Genomic DNA, 14,279 nt, shown 5'->3' with positions numbered 1-14,279 from the left:
ATGTAACATGTATAATATTGAGTTTAACATGAGATTAATCCTAACCCTCCAAAATCCTTTTCTGCAAAGTGGAGGAATTGGAGGATTCATGTGTGTAGCAAAAGTGCATGGCTGATTTTGAAGGATGCCATACGTGAGGGTCATGGATTAGACCTTAGGTTGTTTGTGCTTAGTCAAGCACAAATGCAGCCTGATATTTCTTTTGAATCAACTGCACAGCTCAAGAGTACCATTCACAATGCCTCAACATAATGACAGGAATTGCCAGAGGATTTTGAAGGTTTTGGGCAGTTAGGCACACCTCCAAATGACATTTTCAAGAAATTTCGGAGGATCTTGAAGGATTTGGGCTGAACACAATTTTTTAATGTTGAAAATTGGAGGATTTCGGAAGATTCAGGATGGTTCCTAGTATAAAGGGTGGGGGGGTTAGGGTTAATCAGACACTGACTCACTGAGTTTAATTAAGAGATCATCAATGAATTTATTGCAACTTCTTATTCATACAAGTTCCAGATCTACTCTTTGCTTGGTGTGGAACCTGTTTAGCCACCTGTGATTATGTCATGAGACAAATTAATATAAACACCACGATTATGACTATTTTATTTCATCACTCACCCAAGTTACACAGATGGTATTCTGAAACCCTTTTAAAGGATTATGAAATGAATTTAATGCAAACACGTGCCTCGATGGCCTTGTCTACGTAGGCAATCCGCGCTGCAACCAATATCCGACCAATCACAGCACCGCATTTGCCGCACCTACATGTATTCACATATCTAAACTCGTTCAGAGTCTAGCAATATGAGTCTGGTTCTGTAACCCAAACATATGCTGGCATTGGGTCAGGGAGACGACTGTGATGACCCGTGTGTTGATCGTTGGTCTCACATGTGCATAATGCATATGCGATGCATACATTGTTCACACGTACATGTACGAAAGCGCAAGCATAGTGAGTATTGGCAGTGCAGGTAGAGTAACTTACTGTACATACAACGTGCATGTAGGTACATGTACGTCTACCGTACGTGGCATGCACATTGTACCGGTACAGTCAGCTCGACGACGCAGCGCATGTGCTGCGTGCACCGCGTACCGCTGTCTACTTTTTACTAGTCCGCCAGGCTGGTTACTGTAAGTGGTGCATCTGACTAGCCCGTGGCTGTTTTCACTAGACAATGGCCGTCGGGCTAGTGCTGAGGTACATGTAGAACCCTGGCAGGGAAAAAAATCCATTTTTTGACATACATGTATGTGACCGGCTCCAGAAAACGTGGTAGCAAGTGGCCAGATTCAGGTTATGAGTTTTTGATATGGCTGGATTCTGTACATCAAAAGCTACAATTTGATGTATGAATGCCCCCTGCAGTGCGCTGCTTTCTGGAGATATGAGCATTTGTATCCACATTTTTGGATTAAATAAAATTTCATCAAGTGTAGCCCTTGAAAACACAATGCTACATTTACCGGTATATACATGTACATTGTGGGATTTCCTACTGAATGATCACTTTTCATCTTTATTCATCAGTATCCATATTTGTAGTCACATATTCTGAAAATATAAATATTACAGAAAGTTTTAAAGGAAAAACCAAAAAACCTCGTTTTGAAGAAACTTTGCCCTCTCCAAATAGAACAGGCCATTACATGTTTTGGCATTGCGCAACTTATTACCCTTTTTTGCAGAGCAGGTCACATGTGTATGGATCCGCACCCAACAAAACTGGGGTATCAAGTACAATTAATTTCAGGACTTGAATTTCAACTAGAAATCTACAGGTGCCAGACTAAACTAAGGCACGGACGTGTATAATAAAATCTGGACTGGCAATGCCCGCCTTTGTTCTTCTTGACGTCAATAGAATGGAGCCAACCCACGCATTTGTATTCGGCTCAGTAAAATGGCCGCTGGTTGGCTTCTTTTTCATACAAAGGCGTTGCAAGTCCAGGGTTTTTTATACGTCCGTGAACTAAGCACATACATGTACATGTACATGTAAATGGAGGACTACAGTATTACTTCATTGTACGTGTACACTGTACATGTAAAGCGAACATTCTTTACAATGTCAAAATCACTTTTACAAGATTGATGCAGGAATGCATGTGGACAGATGGTGGGGGGGTGGAGTTACAAAAGGGGATGAAGTTTCATTGGTAACAATCACAACTTGTCAGAGTGACTCATCCTTTTCTAACCTTGACCAGAATCTGTTTCCCCCAATAAAAATGTTCCAAGGGTACATTTCACTGCATTTTCATGCCACAGCAGTCTACCCAAGGACTTGACTCAACGTACACTCAATGCCTGACAGCAGGCATCAGAATGGTACCAGTAGCCTACTTTTACAAATATTGCATGCCATATATATGTGAACATGTACAGCAGTTTGTTCATCTGCTCCTACTGGTAGTACTTTAGTCAAACCCCTTGGCCATGTTGGCTCGAAATGCTGGCCAATGCGTCAAAATTGGTGTTAAGAATTAACTTGCTTTCTTACAATAAGCACACCTTGTTCAAACCACTATTTATATTTAATACCTCCCCTCATTGTGTTATGTCAGCATGTAAAGCAGACAGTGGTTATCTGGCCCAATCTTAGTCATACCTGTGGGTTTCTCTTTTAGCCTGTCGCGCATAACTGGGACACCAAAAAAGGTGGTGTCCGTGTCACACCTGACAGGAATGATCAGATTTCCAGAACCCAACCTTATTATTCAATCAAAATCATTTCAAAGTCATTTCCTCCATTTTCGCACAACCCTTTACATGGGTGTGCGTACTTGATGGCCGGCTCCTTTCAGAAAGGCCCAGGAGCAAATATCCTCCCTAGCATTGCGAGAGTTCGCCTTACTCTTCCACTTTTAGTTAACACCACATGTGCATGTAGGTGCGTTTGGCAGATGGCCCTTCTACGTGCACCGTTGCAGCCATCAAATGTCAGATTGACTGACATTCTTAAGACTTGAAACCAGTACTTACAGTTTTCATGTTTCTGTTTCCTGAAAGTACATGTAAGTAGCCCTGAGAGTATTTGAAATTTACAAGGAAATACCCTGATGCTGTGCTGTACACATCTGACTTAAATCTGCAAAATACAAGTACACATAAATTGAAGGAAGAGGAAACACCAGCAAAAAGCCGCTGAGATCCTGCAAGTCGCCATGTTTTAGGCCAGGTCACAGCAGAATTTAAATGTTTAACATTTTATCCAAGTGCCAAAAGTGATTTGGAAATAAACTACTCATACAATTCCTGGACCACAAACTGGCTCTCTAAAGACAGCTGATTATTGATGTTTGGTCATTAACTTGTTATGCCTGATTTCAACGGTTCCAGAAAAAGTTCTGGCCCCTGTGCTATTCTGGGTAAATTTTGATAGCAAAATTGTTCCATTAATTTTGTTACTTACATGTACATGTATGTTTGCATTTAACGTTCACTTCTACTTACGGTTTATTTCAGGGTGACATTACCAGAAACAGAAGCATAAATGGATCCAACGCCCTCAGTAGGAAAACATGCCGGTACATGTACATGACGTCTGTGCCATGCAACAAAACCCAACTTTGCCAAGTTGCATTCTGTTGTACATGTATTGAGCAATAGGCAAGCCAATATTGAAATTGAATGTTATTTTCTTCCAAATTGGGAGCAAATCCCGTACATGTAGGCCTGGACACTGCACGACAAGTGGGTTTACTGGGAACATTATCATGTACATTGTAGGCCTACTGGTACATGTACATGTAACGTAAAGTTGCCTCTGTAACTGTAAGTGTAAGGGCTGAGGCCAACCTACATCACATGTACATACACTGTACCGTACATGTATGTACATGTACGTGTAGCATTCCAATACTGTATGCAAGAGCTTGATGAATCACATAGGTTGTTGACAGTATGACAGACATACTTGTGCATGTACATGTACACACATGTCCCATGGAAAGATGTACATGTCAAAGTGAGTGTGTGATGCATTGCTACAAGTACACACAGGCTGTTGTGTACATGTACGGTACATGTGCATGTACGTACAGTGTACATGTACATTATGTGTATGCTTCATGTACATGTACATGTCCCCTGTATGTACATGTACACACCCCTAGTGTGCTGGGGATTGGCTGCCATTAGCTGCATCCTCTTTCTTCATTGGTCCAAGGTGCACACACGGGATGTCCACTTAAAACCAATCAGGCAACATCCTATGGGGGGAATCGGGGGAGGAACACAGCTCTACTCCCTGCACGGGTTGGTACCGGTGCCCCTGCCGACCACGCCAGCATCTGTCTCTTCAAGGCGTTGAGACTTTCCAGCTTTCCCCCTTAGTCTCCCCCCCCTCCCCTTAGCACACTGGCGACAAGACAGAGATCAGACCTGAAAAGGGTGGCAGACTTTTGTGTGTTTGCATTTGTCCTTCATAGGAAAATAGTGCACTGTGCAGTGCTAAACCTCATCTTCTTTTATGATCCCAAATTTGTCTGGGGGCCAATTTCATAGAGCTGCTCAAGCACAAAATTTGCTTGGGCGCGAGAAAACTCTGCTTACAAAATCAGGTCACCAGCCAAAACTCCATGTAATGAATATTGTTTTGGGATCATATTTACCTGTCATTTGGTTAGCATGACAATCAGATAGAGTTTGAGCTAGTGACCTTTGTTTTTTAAGCAAGGTTTTTTCACGCTTAAGCAAAGTTTGTGCTTAAGCAGCTCTATGAAATTGGCCCCTGCAGGTTTGTTGGGTTCCAAGCATAGTGCTTCTCTGTCTTTCCTCACAAATGTACATGTAAGTTGTTCAACATTAGTCCAAAGTCCACAGCCCCCGGAAGTTACCATAAGATTCCGTCAAGGTCACAAAAAATTACCCAGCAATATATTCAACTCCCTAATATTTGTACGCCATGAATATGAAGGAACCTTCCTGTAAGTCCCTCAAGACCTTCCCAAAACACACCGCTGTGCAGGAAACTTCTCTGCTTAAATTTTCAATGCCGATCAAGTTCCATGTCATGATAACCTGGCTGAATCTGGGAAGATCCTCCAAAACAATTGGTGTATTTCGGAAGATATGGGAGCATGAGGGTAAATGTGACCCAACATCCAAAAACCAGACGGAATGAAGTGCTATTTTGAGGCTGGACACTCTCCAAAGTGATCCAAATTTTAGAAGAAATTTGGTCTGTAGATATTCAACAGATGTGGCATTTATATTGTTCATGTGTGCAAAGTACTGACGTGTGCGCATGTGGATACATGTACATGTATTGCTATCACACACATGTACATATTCAGATTATGGTTCCAATTCTTCAGCCTAGAATGGCGAGTCCCGCATTCCCAAATCAAGCGAGTTTAGACGCTACGGTACCTGAGACATTAACTAGTCATATACATGTACATGTAAGTACTGGTGTAACTGACACAAAGGCAAGACTGCTCAATCAATCTACACATGTACCCCGATCAAGGTATACAAGTGTACACAATCACAGCCGCAGTACTTGGGGGAAATCCCCCCACTCAGCGCCAATTTCTGTCAAGCCCCCATCGGGCTTCCACCCTAAGCCAACTTTCTTTGGTGTCTACACTTCTACTGCCCTCCAGACCAGGACTGGAAATTAAACCTGACAGGCCAATTATGTTAATAGTCACTTAGGATCAGTCTACAACTTCCCTGGACTAGACCTGTGTGCACAGTCACTCTCTGCCAGGCTGCCAAATGAGCTGGCTGGGGGGGGGGAGGGGGAAGGGAATCTAGTTGGTGGGTGTTTTTTTTGTATGGGCCTGTTGTTGACGTCATAAATCAATTAGCAATGCATACTTGCTTTAAACAGGGCTCAAAAACCTTGGACATGGTCTACATGTATACTAAGGGGCTTCAAATCAAACGATTTGTAGGCTGACTTCATTTCCTTGCACTTTACACAGCAGAGTAAAAAAGAAAAAAAAACAACAAAATCTTGCATGACTTGCAGAGAACTACATGTACATGTACATGCAAAGTTGGTACACTTCGGTATATCATATACTGTACATGTACACGTAGATGTACAATAGGTCTTGGTACCCTGTACAATTTTGTACATGCATCTGCCTGTGGTAATTCTATACAACTGCGAGCACAAGTGCCCCTTATCTTCTTCACTGCAAAACTTTCAAGGAATCTGAAACTCGTGGACACACAAGCAACTCCAAAATAAAACACATTATTTGGATAATGGACATGTACAGTGTACACTGTAGATGAACATTCATCATGTTCATTCACATACAACATTTACATGTATACTCACATGTACATGTACATACAGACTGTACATGTACATTAACAATGCACCATTGGCTGAACGTACAATGTAGATGAGACTACCACGTTTTGGTCCTTTCTTGTTTTCTTGGTCGTCCATTGTCCTTGTACTGGACATTGCAACTTGGCTGTCACACTGGAAACCGTTGCTCAGAACACTCTCCCCATTATTCAGGCCTGATTTAAGCACATGTATGTTCTTTAAGATGTATGCTCGAAATGTGCATTAAAGGTTGTCAACATGGGGACCCATGACACATCTATATGAAGCTACGAGCCGAGTCCACAAGGCCAATGACAAAGCAGAATCCCGATAATATCTGGCTGGCCCGGTTGACAACACACAAGATTCTGTCTGACCTTAAATGGCATCACTCCTTGTCTACATGTACACGTGCGCTTTCCTGCCAGGGTTCCATGGATCGTGTTTCACCTCAATGCCATAGGAAAGCTCACGTGGACAGGTAAACAAAGCATGACATCATGATCATACGTCTATCAGCAGAGGAGCATCTTGTGGTTCAAGTATAGTGATCATCATGTAAGTCGTGTTTCATCCAGAATTGCTTACTGCGCCGCTACATTATAGTCCTTAACCCTAACCATCATCAATCCTTCCAAATCCTCTGGGCCGTTTTGGAGGATTTTGGAGGACTGAGGCTGCATGGTAAAATTGCATTGCTGATTGTGAAGGGTGCACTGTCTCAAGGTTGTGGATTAGGTCTACTTGTCTATGTTCAGCCATGAATAAATTCATGCCTACATTATGTGTGAAATCCTCCATACTGCTACAGGATCCCATTCACAGTGCCTCAACATAATTAGAGGGATTGCTGGTGGATTTTGAATGATTGAGGCAGTGGGCACCCCTTCACAGAACATACATGTATTCAAGAAATATCGGAGGATTTTGGAGGAGTGAGACTGTATCCAATATTTTCACAGTGGCTATTGGAGGATTTTGAAGGATCGAGGATGTATCCTAGCCAAAAGGGCCTTGGCGGTTAGGGTTAATCCTCCAAAATCCACCATTTTCAACGAGATTTCTTGTACTATGAATGACTGAGGGTTAAGAAATCGTGATCAAGATCAATTGCCATCAACCCTGTAAATTTTTCAAGAAACACCTGGTGTTTGAATCATCTCGGTTTATTCTCGCACTTACATTTACCTACCTTCCTGAATCTTCCTGTACATGTACACGATCTCGAGGGATGCACAGTGTCAAGTGACATGGTTAACCCTATCGCTACTAAATGCACCCGAATGCAACAGAGGTATAAAAAGTTTTCTCAAGTTGGTGCATTTTAGCAGGCAACACAAGTCGTCTGGTGGTATGCATTCTGGTGCATTTTAGCAGGCAACACAAGTCATCTGGTGGTATGCATTCTGGTGCATTTAGCAGGCTTGGTATTTACACCCTAGCAACTAGTGCACCAGAATGCACTGGTGCAATCCGGTGCATCTAGCAGGGTAGCTAGAGGTACCGAGAGTGACATAAATTAGTTCACTGCACAATGCACCAATATGCACCAGTGCATACTGGTGCATCGTGCAGGGTACCCCTGTGAGGTTTGGTGCATTCTGGTGCATTTAGCAGGGTCCTTGGCAAATACCCCCTGGAGGTTAGGGTTAAGGGTGGAAACTTTTGTTGTTGATGTTCGGCCAAGCCTGAATATACATCCAGATTGAACTCGCATCATCCCACATAGCTCCAAGTTTATTTGCACCGCCTCAACATGCATGTGTTGACAAGAACAGCTTGAAGTTTGAGGAGGACCAAGGCAGTGGTCACCTCTTCACGGAACATATTCCAGCAACATAGGAGACCAATGAAGGATCGAGGCTGTCTAATTTATACATGCGCATGAACGCGGCGGGAGGAATTTTCAGGACTGAATTTGTAACGTAGCGAAAAGGCAGAGAGAGTCAGGGTTAACTACCAATGATACTTACTTTTCCATCAATAGTCAATTTGCCAGTCTGTCTCATGATTTCTTGGAGCTTCCGATCAATCTCTCTGCTACTGGTCAAGAAACAAATATGTATCTTTCAGTGCTAAAGATATTAATGTACAATATATCTTTGTCCGGGTTACTTTTCTCAACAATTCCATTTTTGGAATTTGAGAGCATCGTTGAAAGAAATCCCATAATACATGTTCCGATACCATGTTATTCAATGGCTCACAATTTATAAAGCAGATTACAGGAACAAGATTAAAAGGTCTGTTGACCTTATTTATGGTGACAGCCATTTCTGGTCTGGTTCCCTGAATCTATCATATTCAGTGTAATTTGTTAAGTGGGTTGGTGCCAACCTGTATTGGGCTCCAAGCCTCACTTTCAGTTTTGTTAAATGTGGCTTCAAAATTTTCATAAAATTCATCACAAATTTTAAATTATTTTAAATGTAAGCCGGCATGAATTTGTATGAACTTTTTTGTTGCAGCTATGTTTACTCTCTGAAAATGACAGGTTAACCTCACTTTCAATTAAAGATGGCCAACACAAGAATACAGACTACTGTATTTATGCATTTGACTGATATTTGGGTGTATTCACAAAAAGGGGTCACTAATTTGTGACATGGTGGTAGCATGGTTTGCTCTAAAACAAGAATCGTCTTTTATGGCATTCATCTAAAATAATCACGCTCTGAGCATACACCACGAATAGATGTTAAAACATCCATACCGTACTGGGAAATTTGAAAAAGTCCAGAATTAACGTGGAACGCTCTTGAAAACTCAATTCTCCAAAGCATTGTGGCGGCGGCACAAATTATGCCTTCGGCAGCATGTCCCGTTCTGCAGGGTAAAATTCTGCGCGATCAGGAAAGCCCTAATCTTATGCTAATGGGCATCTTATGCTAATGGGCACTCTCTGAGGTTCAAATGTAACTTGTAAATACTTGACTTGTTAAGCTTTGCATCTTCACAGTATCTTCAGATAGGCAACACTAAATGACACTATTTTAATTGAAGTGCTTTTATTTATTGTGTACCAGTATTTCACTGGAAAACACGTTTGAGGCATGCCTGTGTCACAGATGTGAGGGTCTTTGGGGCCCTGTCATTTACATTTATTTCCAAAAAAAATTTTCCTCTGAACAAAATAATGTTGTTTTATCTGTGGTGTGCATATGTTCATGTACCAGTATCTTCACCATGTTCACAGGATACCTGGACCCAACCTGCATTATATTAAGCAAACGGTGATTAACTCTTCAGCTAAATGTATTGGTGACCCCTTTTTGTGAACTCAACCATAAACTGCACATCCCCCTGACGCAAATTTTCTTTCCCATTTTTTCCCTCGTACACGTACAATTAAACGTACCTGTCAATGGAGTTCCTCTGAGGAGCAGACGACCGAGGGAAGTTGAAATCTTTGCCCTTGTGCTTTCCACCTTGAACCCCACCCCCTCTTGACGGTGACTGGCCATGATCTGGCAGGTTCAGAGCTGGGAACGAACCAGAGATCATGTACAATTACATGTAGTAGCTTAGGGAAGAAACCTTCATTGCCGAACATCCTGCAACATGTCTATGGGCTTGAAATGAATGAAATCCGTGATGGTGTGGCAAGTACATACTGGTACATGTATCCATGTATGAATCATTTATACACATGTACGCATGTACATGTACATGTACGGTACACACATTAACCCTAACAGTCCTGAATCTTCCAATTTTAATATGATTTTGCACACGCCCTAGGGACATACATGTACACGTACAGTCCATGTACTGCACCGTGAGTTGTATGGAAGAAAACGCCTGACTGTCCTTCTGCCGTGCACATAAACATACATGTACAACTACACATGTATTGGTATACCTGTACATTCAGTACATGTGCATTGTACGTTGAAGGTACCAGTACGCTTCAAATGAGTTCTAATGTGCGATGTCGAGCACACGTATGCATCTAAACTTTGTGGCCTATTTTTTATTCCGTTGTTGCTGTGACAATGAATCCACGAGATAGCATTCAGACCCAGTGAAATTTGGACTTTATTTCCTGTCAAAAAAAGTTCTCCCTCATCCAGCAAAGAAAACATGGAAAAGTTAGTCCAGCAATTACACGTTATCTTTGATGTAAAATGATAAAGGATGTTCTTATGACTTTTTAGAAGCAAAACTCAAACTGAAGTGCAACACCTGGATTTGAACCCTGTGATGAAAACTCTTTGCATGGCAATGTTGAACCACTTGGCCACGGGATCACTCAGTCAGTGTGTTAACTTTTTATCACAACCACCCGGTACTGCAAATTTCCGCCCGGCACACAGGGTTATAATTGGTTGTGCCACCCAGCATGGATTTTCCAAAAATTGAACTGAAATATTACTGAAAATTTAAATGTACCAATTCGATCGTATTTCAAGCATCAGAAAGCATTAAGAACTGTGCTCACTAGGCTTTGTAATCCAAAAATTTACCCGGCACTAAAATGGTCCTAGCTAGAACACTGTTCACTGAACACTGTGGACAGGGAAAAGGAAACACCTGTACCAGGCAGATGGATACTGGAGACCAAACTGGTCCTGATGTGCTTGTGCTGAATTGTAATGGGATGAACATGTGCAATTGGTGTTTGGGGGGGGAGTTGGAAATGTTGCTGTGACCAATATTCCCTTGGTTCCCGCTTGCATGCCGGTAAATACCTGTACATGTACACTATCACTGTGGATTCACAGTCAAGAGATGGAATTTACACCTCATGCAAGTTGGATTTTTCATTGTACACTGTACTTCCCATTGGAAAAAAAAAATCATGGATCCCAAAAAGGCAAATGCAATATCCAACAATTTCATGTGCATATATACAATTTGAAACAATAACCCAGACCTTCCTCAGTCCTCCAAAATGGGTGGTTTTGGAGGATTTTGGAAGATTGACGGTGAATGGCAGTTAAGTGCATGGTTGATTGCGAAGGATGCCATGCGTGAAAGTCATGGGTAAGACCTTGTGAACATTGTTTTTGCTTAGTCAAGCGTAAATTCAGCCTGATATTTCTTTTGAATCAACCGCACTGCTCAAGAATGCCATTTGCACTGCCTCGACATGATAGGAGTTGCCAGAGGATATTGAAGGATTGAAGCAGTAGGCACACATCAAAGTAACACTTCCGGGATTTTTTTCAAAATTTGGAGGATTGAGGGAAAATCCAATTTTTTCACCCCCCAAATTGGAAGATTCTGGAGGATTGAGGAGGGTCCCAAGCAAAAAAACCTAGGGGGTTAGTGTTAATAATTTGGAGATAATTTGGGGAGAAGAAACAAATCTAAATTGGAGGCAGAAGATCTTAAACCCTGGTATTCAAATCCCGATGAAGACCAGTGCTACTGTTGTGTGCCTTGACCACGCAATCACTTGAGTTGGAACAATGAATTTAGTAATTATACACGTATGATCAGACGATACCAGTCCAATGCCAGTTTTTAAAAAATTGACCAGATGATGGTAAAACACGCACTGCAAAAAAAGAGTAGGCTTTACTGCTGTACCACCATTGCAACTGAACTTCAGCAAAAAGTGATTGTAGATACTTGAAATTTTACCACTGCAAACCTTTTTAAATTCACATTCATAAGATGCAATTCAAAACTAGTACCATTTCAGACTTTCACGCCCTAAAAAACTCCAGAGCAACAAGTCATGAAGTATCATGCAATGTACCGGTACTGTAAGAATCAATTTAGAACAGTACTTATACAGTGTATATCAGGAGTATATTGAGACTTTGGGGGAGGGGGGGACCAAATTGCTGGAGGTAGAAAAATTCAAGGTCTCAGAGTCTTTGAGCTGTACATCATAACCACCTGGACACATCCTAATCCAGTCAGGATGGGTGAATTCAGTGATTAAGCCCATAGGGTACATGTAAGTGGGAGGGGAGTATCAATTTGATCAGGGAGGAAGAGGGCGAATTCGACCACATGCCAGAGACAAACCTTGGGTCACAAATGTATGCTACAATTTACAAACAAGCCAGGTACCGGTACACATGGTACATGGTCATGTAACAGCTGAAACCTCACAGTGCTCTGTTATCCTTCAGAGTACTGGTTTTCCTTACTCTGGATGAATAATCCCTTTTTTTTCCCCCAAGTCTTTTCCCTTTTCTTCAAGGAAGATTGGGACCTACCGTACCACTGCCCTGCTGGGGATCCTTTTCATGCCCTCATTTGATTCAGCAGATGGAAACACCCTTGGTTTCCACTTAAAAAGAAGATTCTACCATTTACTTCAAGCATGTCTTGGATTAAAAGCAGGAGTTTGCAATGGGACATAAAAGGTGGGGGAAAAACCAAATAAAAACTGTTTTTCTGAACATCAATCCTTTACATACAGTAAATCAAGTGAAATGAACAGACGCCATACAAAAGTTTCTAATATACGGGAGTAAGCCGATACAAAATAGCATTTTTCACATTTCATGTGCGTAAGCTCAGAAGACTTAACAGAGGGGAGCAAATTCATGACAACAACGTTGCGTTACGATTGGCGAATGGATGCTCACAATTGTTACTGTTATAGACAATTTTTTCCCCTCTACCTTTGTTTACTTACCGGTACTTGTGGGGGGCACTAAACTCAACATAGCGACAGAGCGGGAAATTGGCTTATGGGAAGAGTTCCATATACAGTACGGGCAACACTTGATGCCCCTGTGCAAAAACCTATGAAACTTGTCTGAAAAAACATGTTTTTTAAGTAGGCCTAAATGCTTCAGAATTTTCCTCACTAAATTTCACTTTTTGGGACATGTCATTACTTTCTGACGGCTGTTGTAAGGAGCTCAATTGCAGAATGCCACCCCACATGATCAACCTCATAGCCAGGTACAGTGTCAAAGTGATTTTCACCTTGTACCTACGTAACCAGTCATTCCAGGGGTCGTTTTTTTATAGTGACGGGGTATTCTTGAGGTCGGAGGTCATTCCATTTATTGCACTAACGTCTGGGCAAAGGGGCAACTCTCCATCCACTTTGTATTTGCATGTTTTCCTCTTTTTTGGCAGCAACGTGACAGAAATAAGTAAAATGTAAAATAGCGCATCAAATAGTGAAATTTCAGGCACATTTGATGTAAAGGTTAAGAGTTTGAGTCAGTAATTCAGATTTTCCCCATTGACCACTACACTATTTTTGTCCCTTGAGTTTTGAGTGTAAAAGATGAAATAGCTATCAATTGACCAATCAGAAGGAAGAATCAAGGATCAGTGATGTCATCCCGACCTCCAGAATTCTGCAATTACTCCCACTAAACCTAAGGGAAAATTAATGTCTGTACATAGAACTCTTTCCTACTCACTCAGTCCTAGTTGTTTTCCTAATTGTTTTTGCTTTCAACGTGTCTAAGTGCACACAATGACAATGCAGTACGTGCCTGAAGTTTACACCACCATGACCACTTCCATACGATGAGTACACCATTGTTTTCACACACTCACTGACTTACATTGCCTGCACAGCAGGATCATCAAAACAAAAACATGTCAAGTCTCTGCACTAGTCACTAAACCATCTCTCTCAACGCCCTCAAAACCCCACTCACCCGGCCTTTGCCTGTGAATCTTGGGAGAATCCAGCTTGAAGTCGATGGACGGTCTGTCCCTCTTTCTTGCTTCGTTCTCTGCCCGCAAACTGGCTTCTAAGCGATTCAATTTCTGGTGAAGTTCCACGGAAGAAGACATTTTGGCCATTTCAGAATAGTTGGGGTCAGTACAGCCTCTAACAAACATTTTAAATAAATGTGTCATGTTATTCCATTCAAAAACTCGATATTGGAAGGAATTTATTTTGTAAATACAGTAATTTCTGGAACATAGCTTTTCAAGATTTTTTGATTCAAATTATCAAAATTGTGTCATTTCTAAAGTTTTTGCAATATTCAAGTAGATGATTATTTAAATGACCTAAAGTTCGCGGCAAAACCG

At 41.6% G+C, this 14,279-nt stretch overlaps 1 protein-coding gene across 1 annotated transcript in view; it reads right to left on the bottom strand.

The window, feature by feature from the left end:
- Window positions 1-14,069, bottom strand: part of LOC110986882 (dual specificity mitogen-activated protein kinase kinase 7-like) — a 125,285-nt gene extending 111,216 nt beyond the window's left edge. Inside the window, exons 1-3 of the mRNA XM_087143142.1 lie at window positions 13,898-14,069; window positions 9,667-9,790; window positions 8,282-8,348 (exon numbers count right to left, since the gene is read on the bottom strand). Coding sequence (XP_086999268.1) covers window positions 8,282-8,348; window positions 9,667-9,790; window positions 13,898-14,045 — 339 coding nt within the window. The 5' untranslated portion in view covers window positions 14,046-14,069. The remainder of the gene's footprint in view (window positions 1-8,281; window positions 8,349-9,666; window positions 9,791-13,897) is intronic.
- Window positions 14,070-14,279: the final 210 nt, after the last annotated feature.

This window comes from Acanthaster planci, linkage group LG11, assembly GCF_054643075.1.
Source record: "Acanthaster planci isolate LZ-2023a linkage group LG11, COTS_SCS, whole genome shotgun sequence".
Classification (NCBI taxonomy): domain Eukaryota; kingdom Metazoa; phylum Echinodermata; class Asteroidea; order Valvatida; family Acanthasteridae; genus Acanthaster; species Acanthaster planci.
Note: the sequence above shows the minus strand (reverse complement) of the source record. Positions and strands in the feature narration are given on the sequence as shown.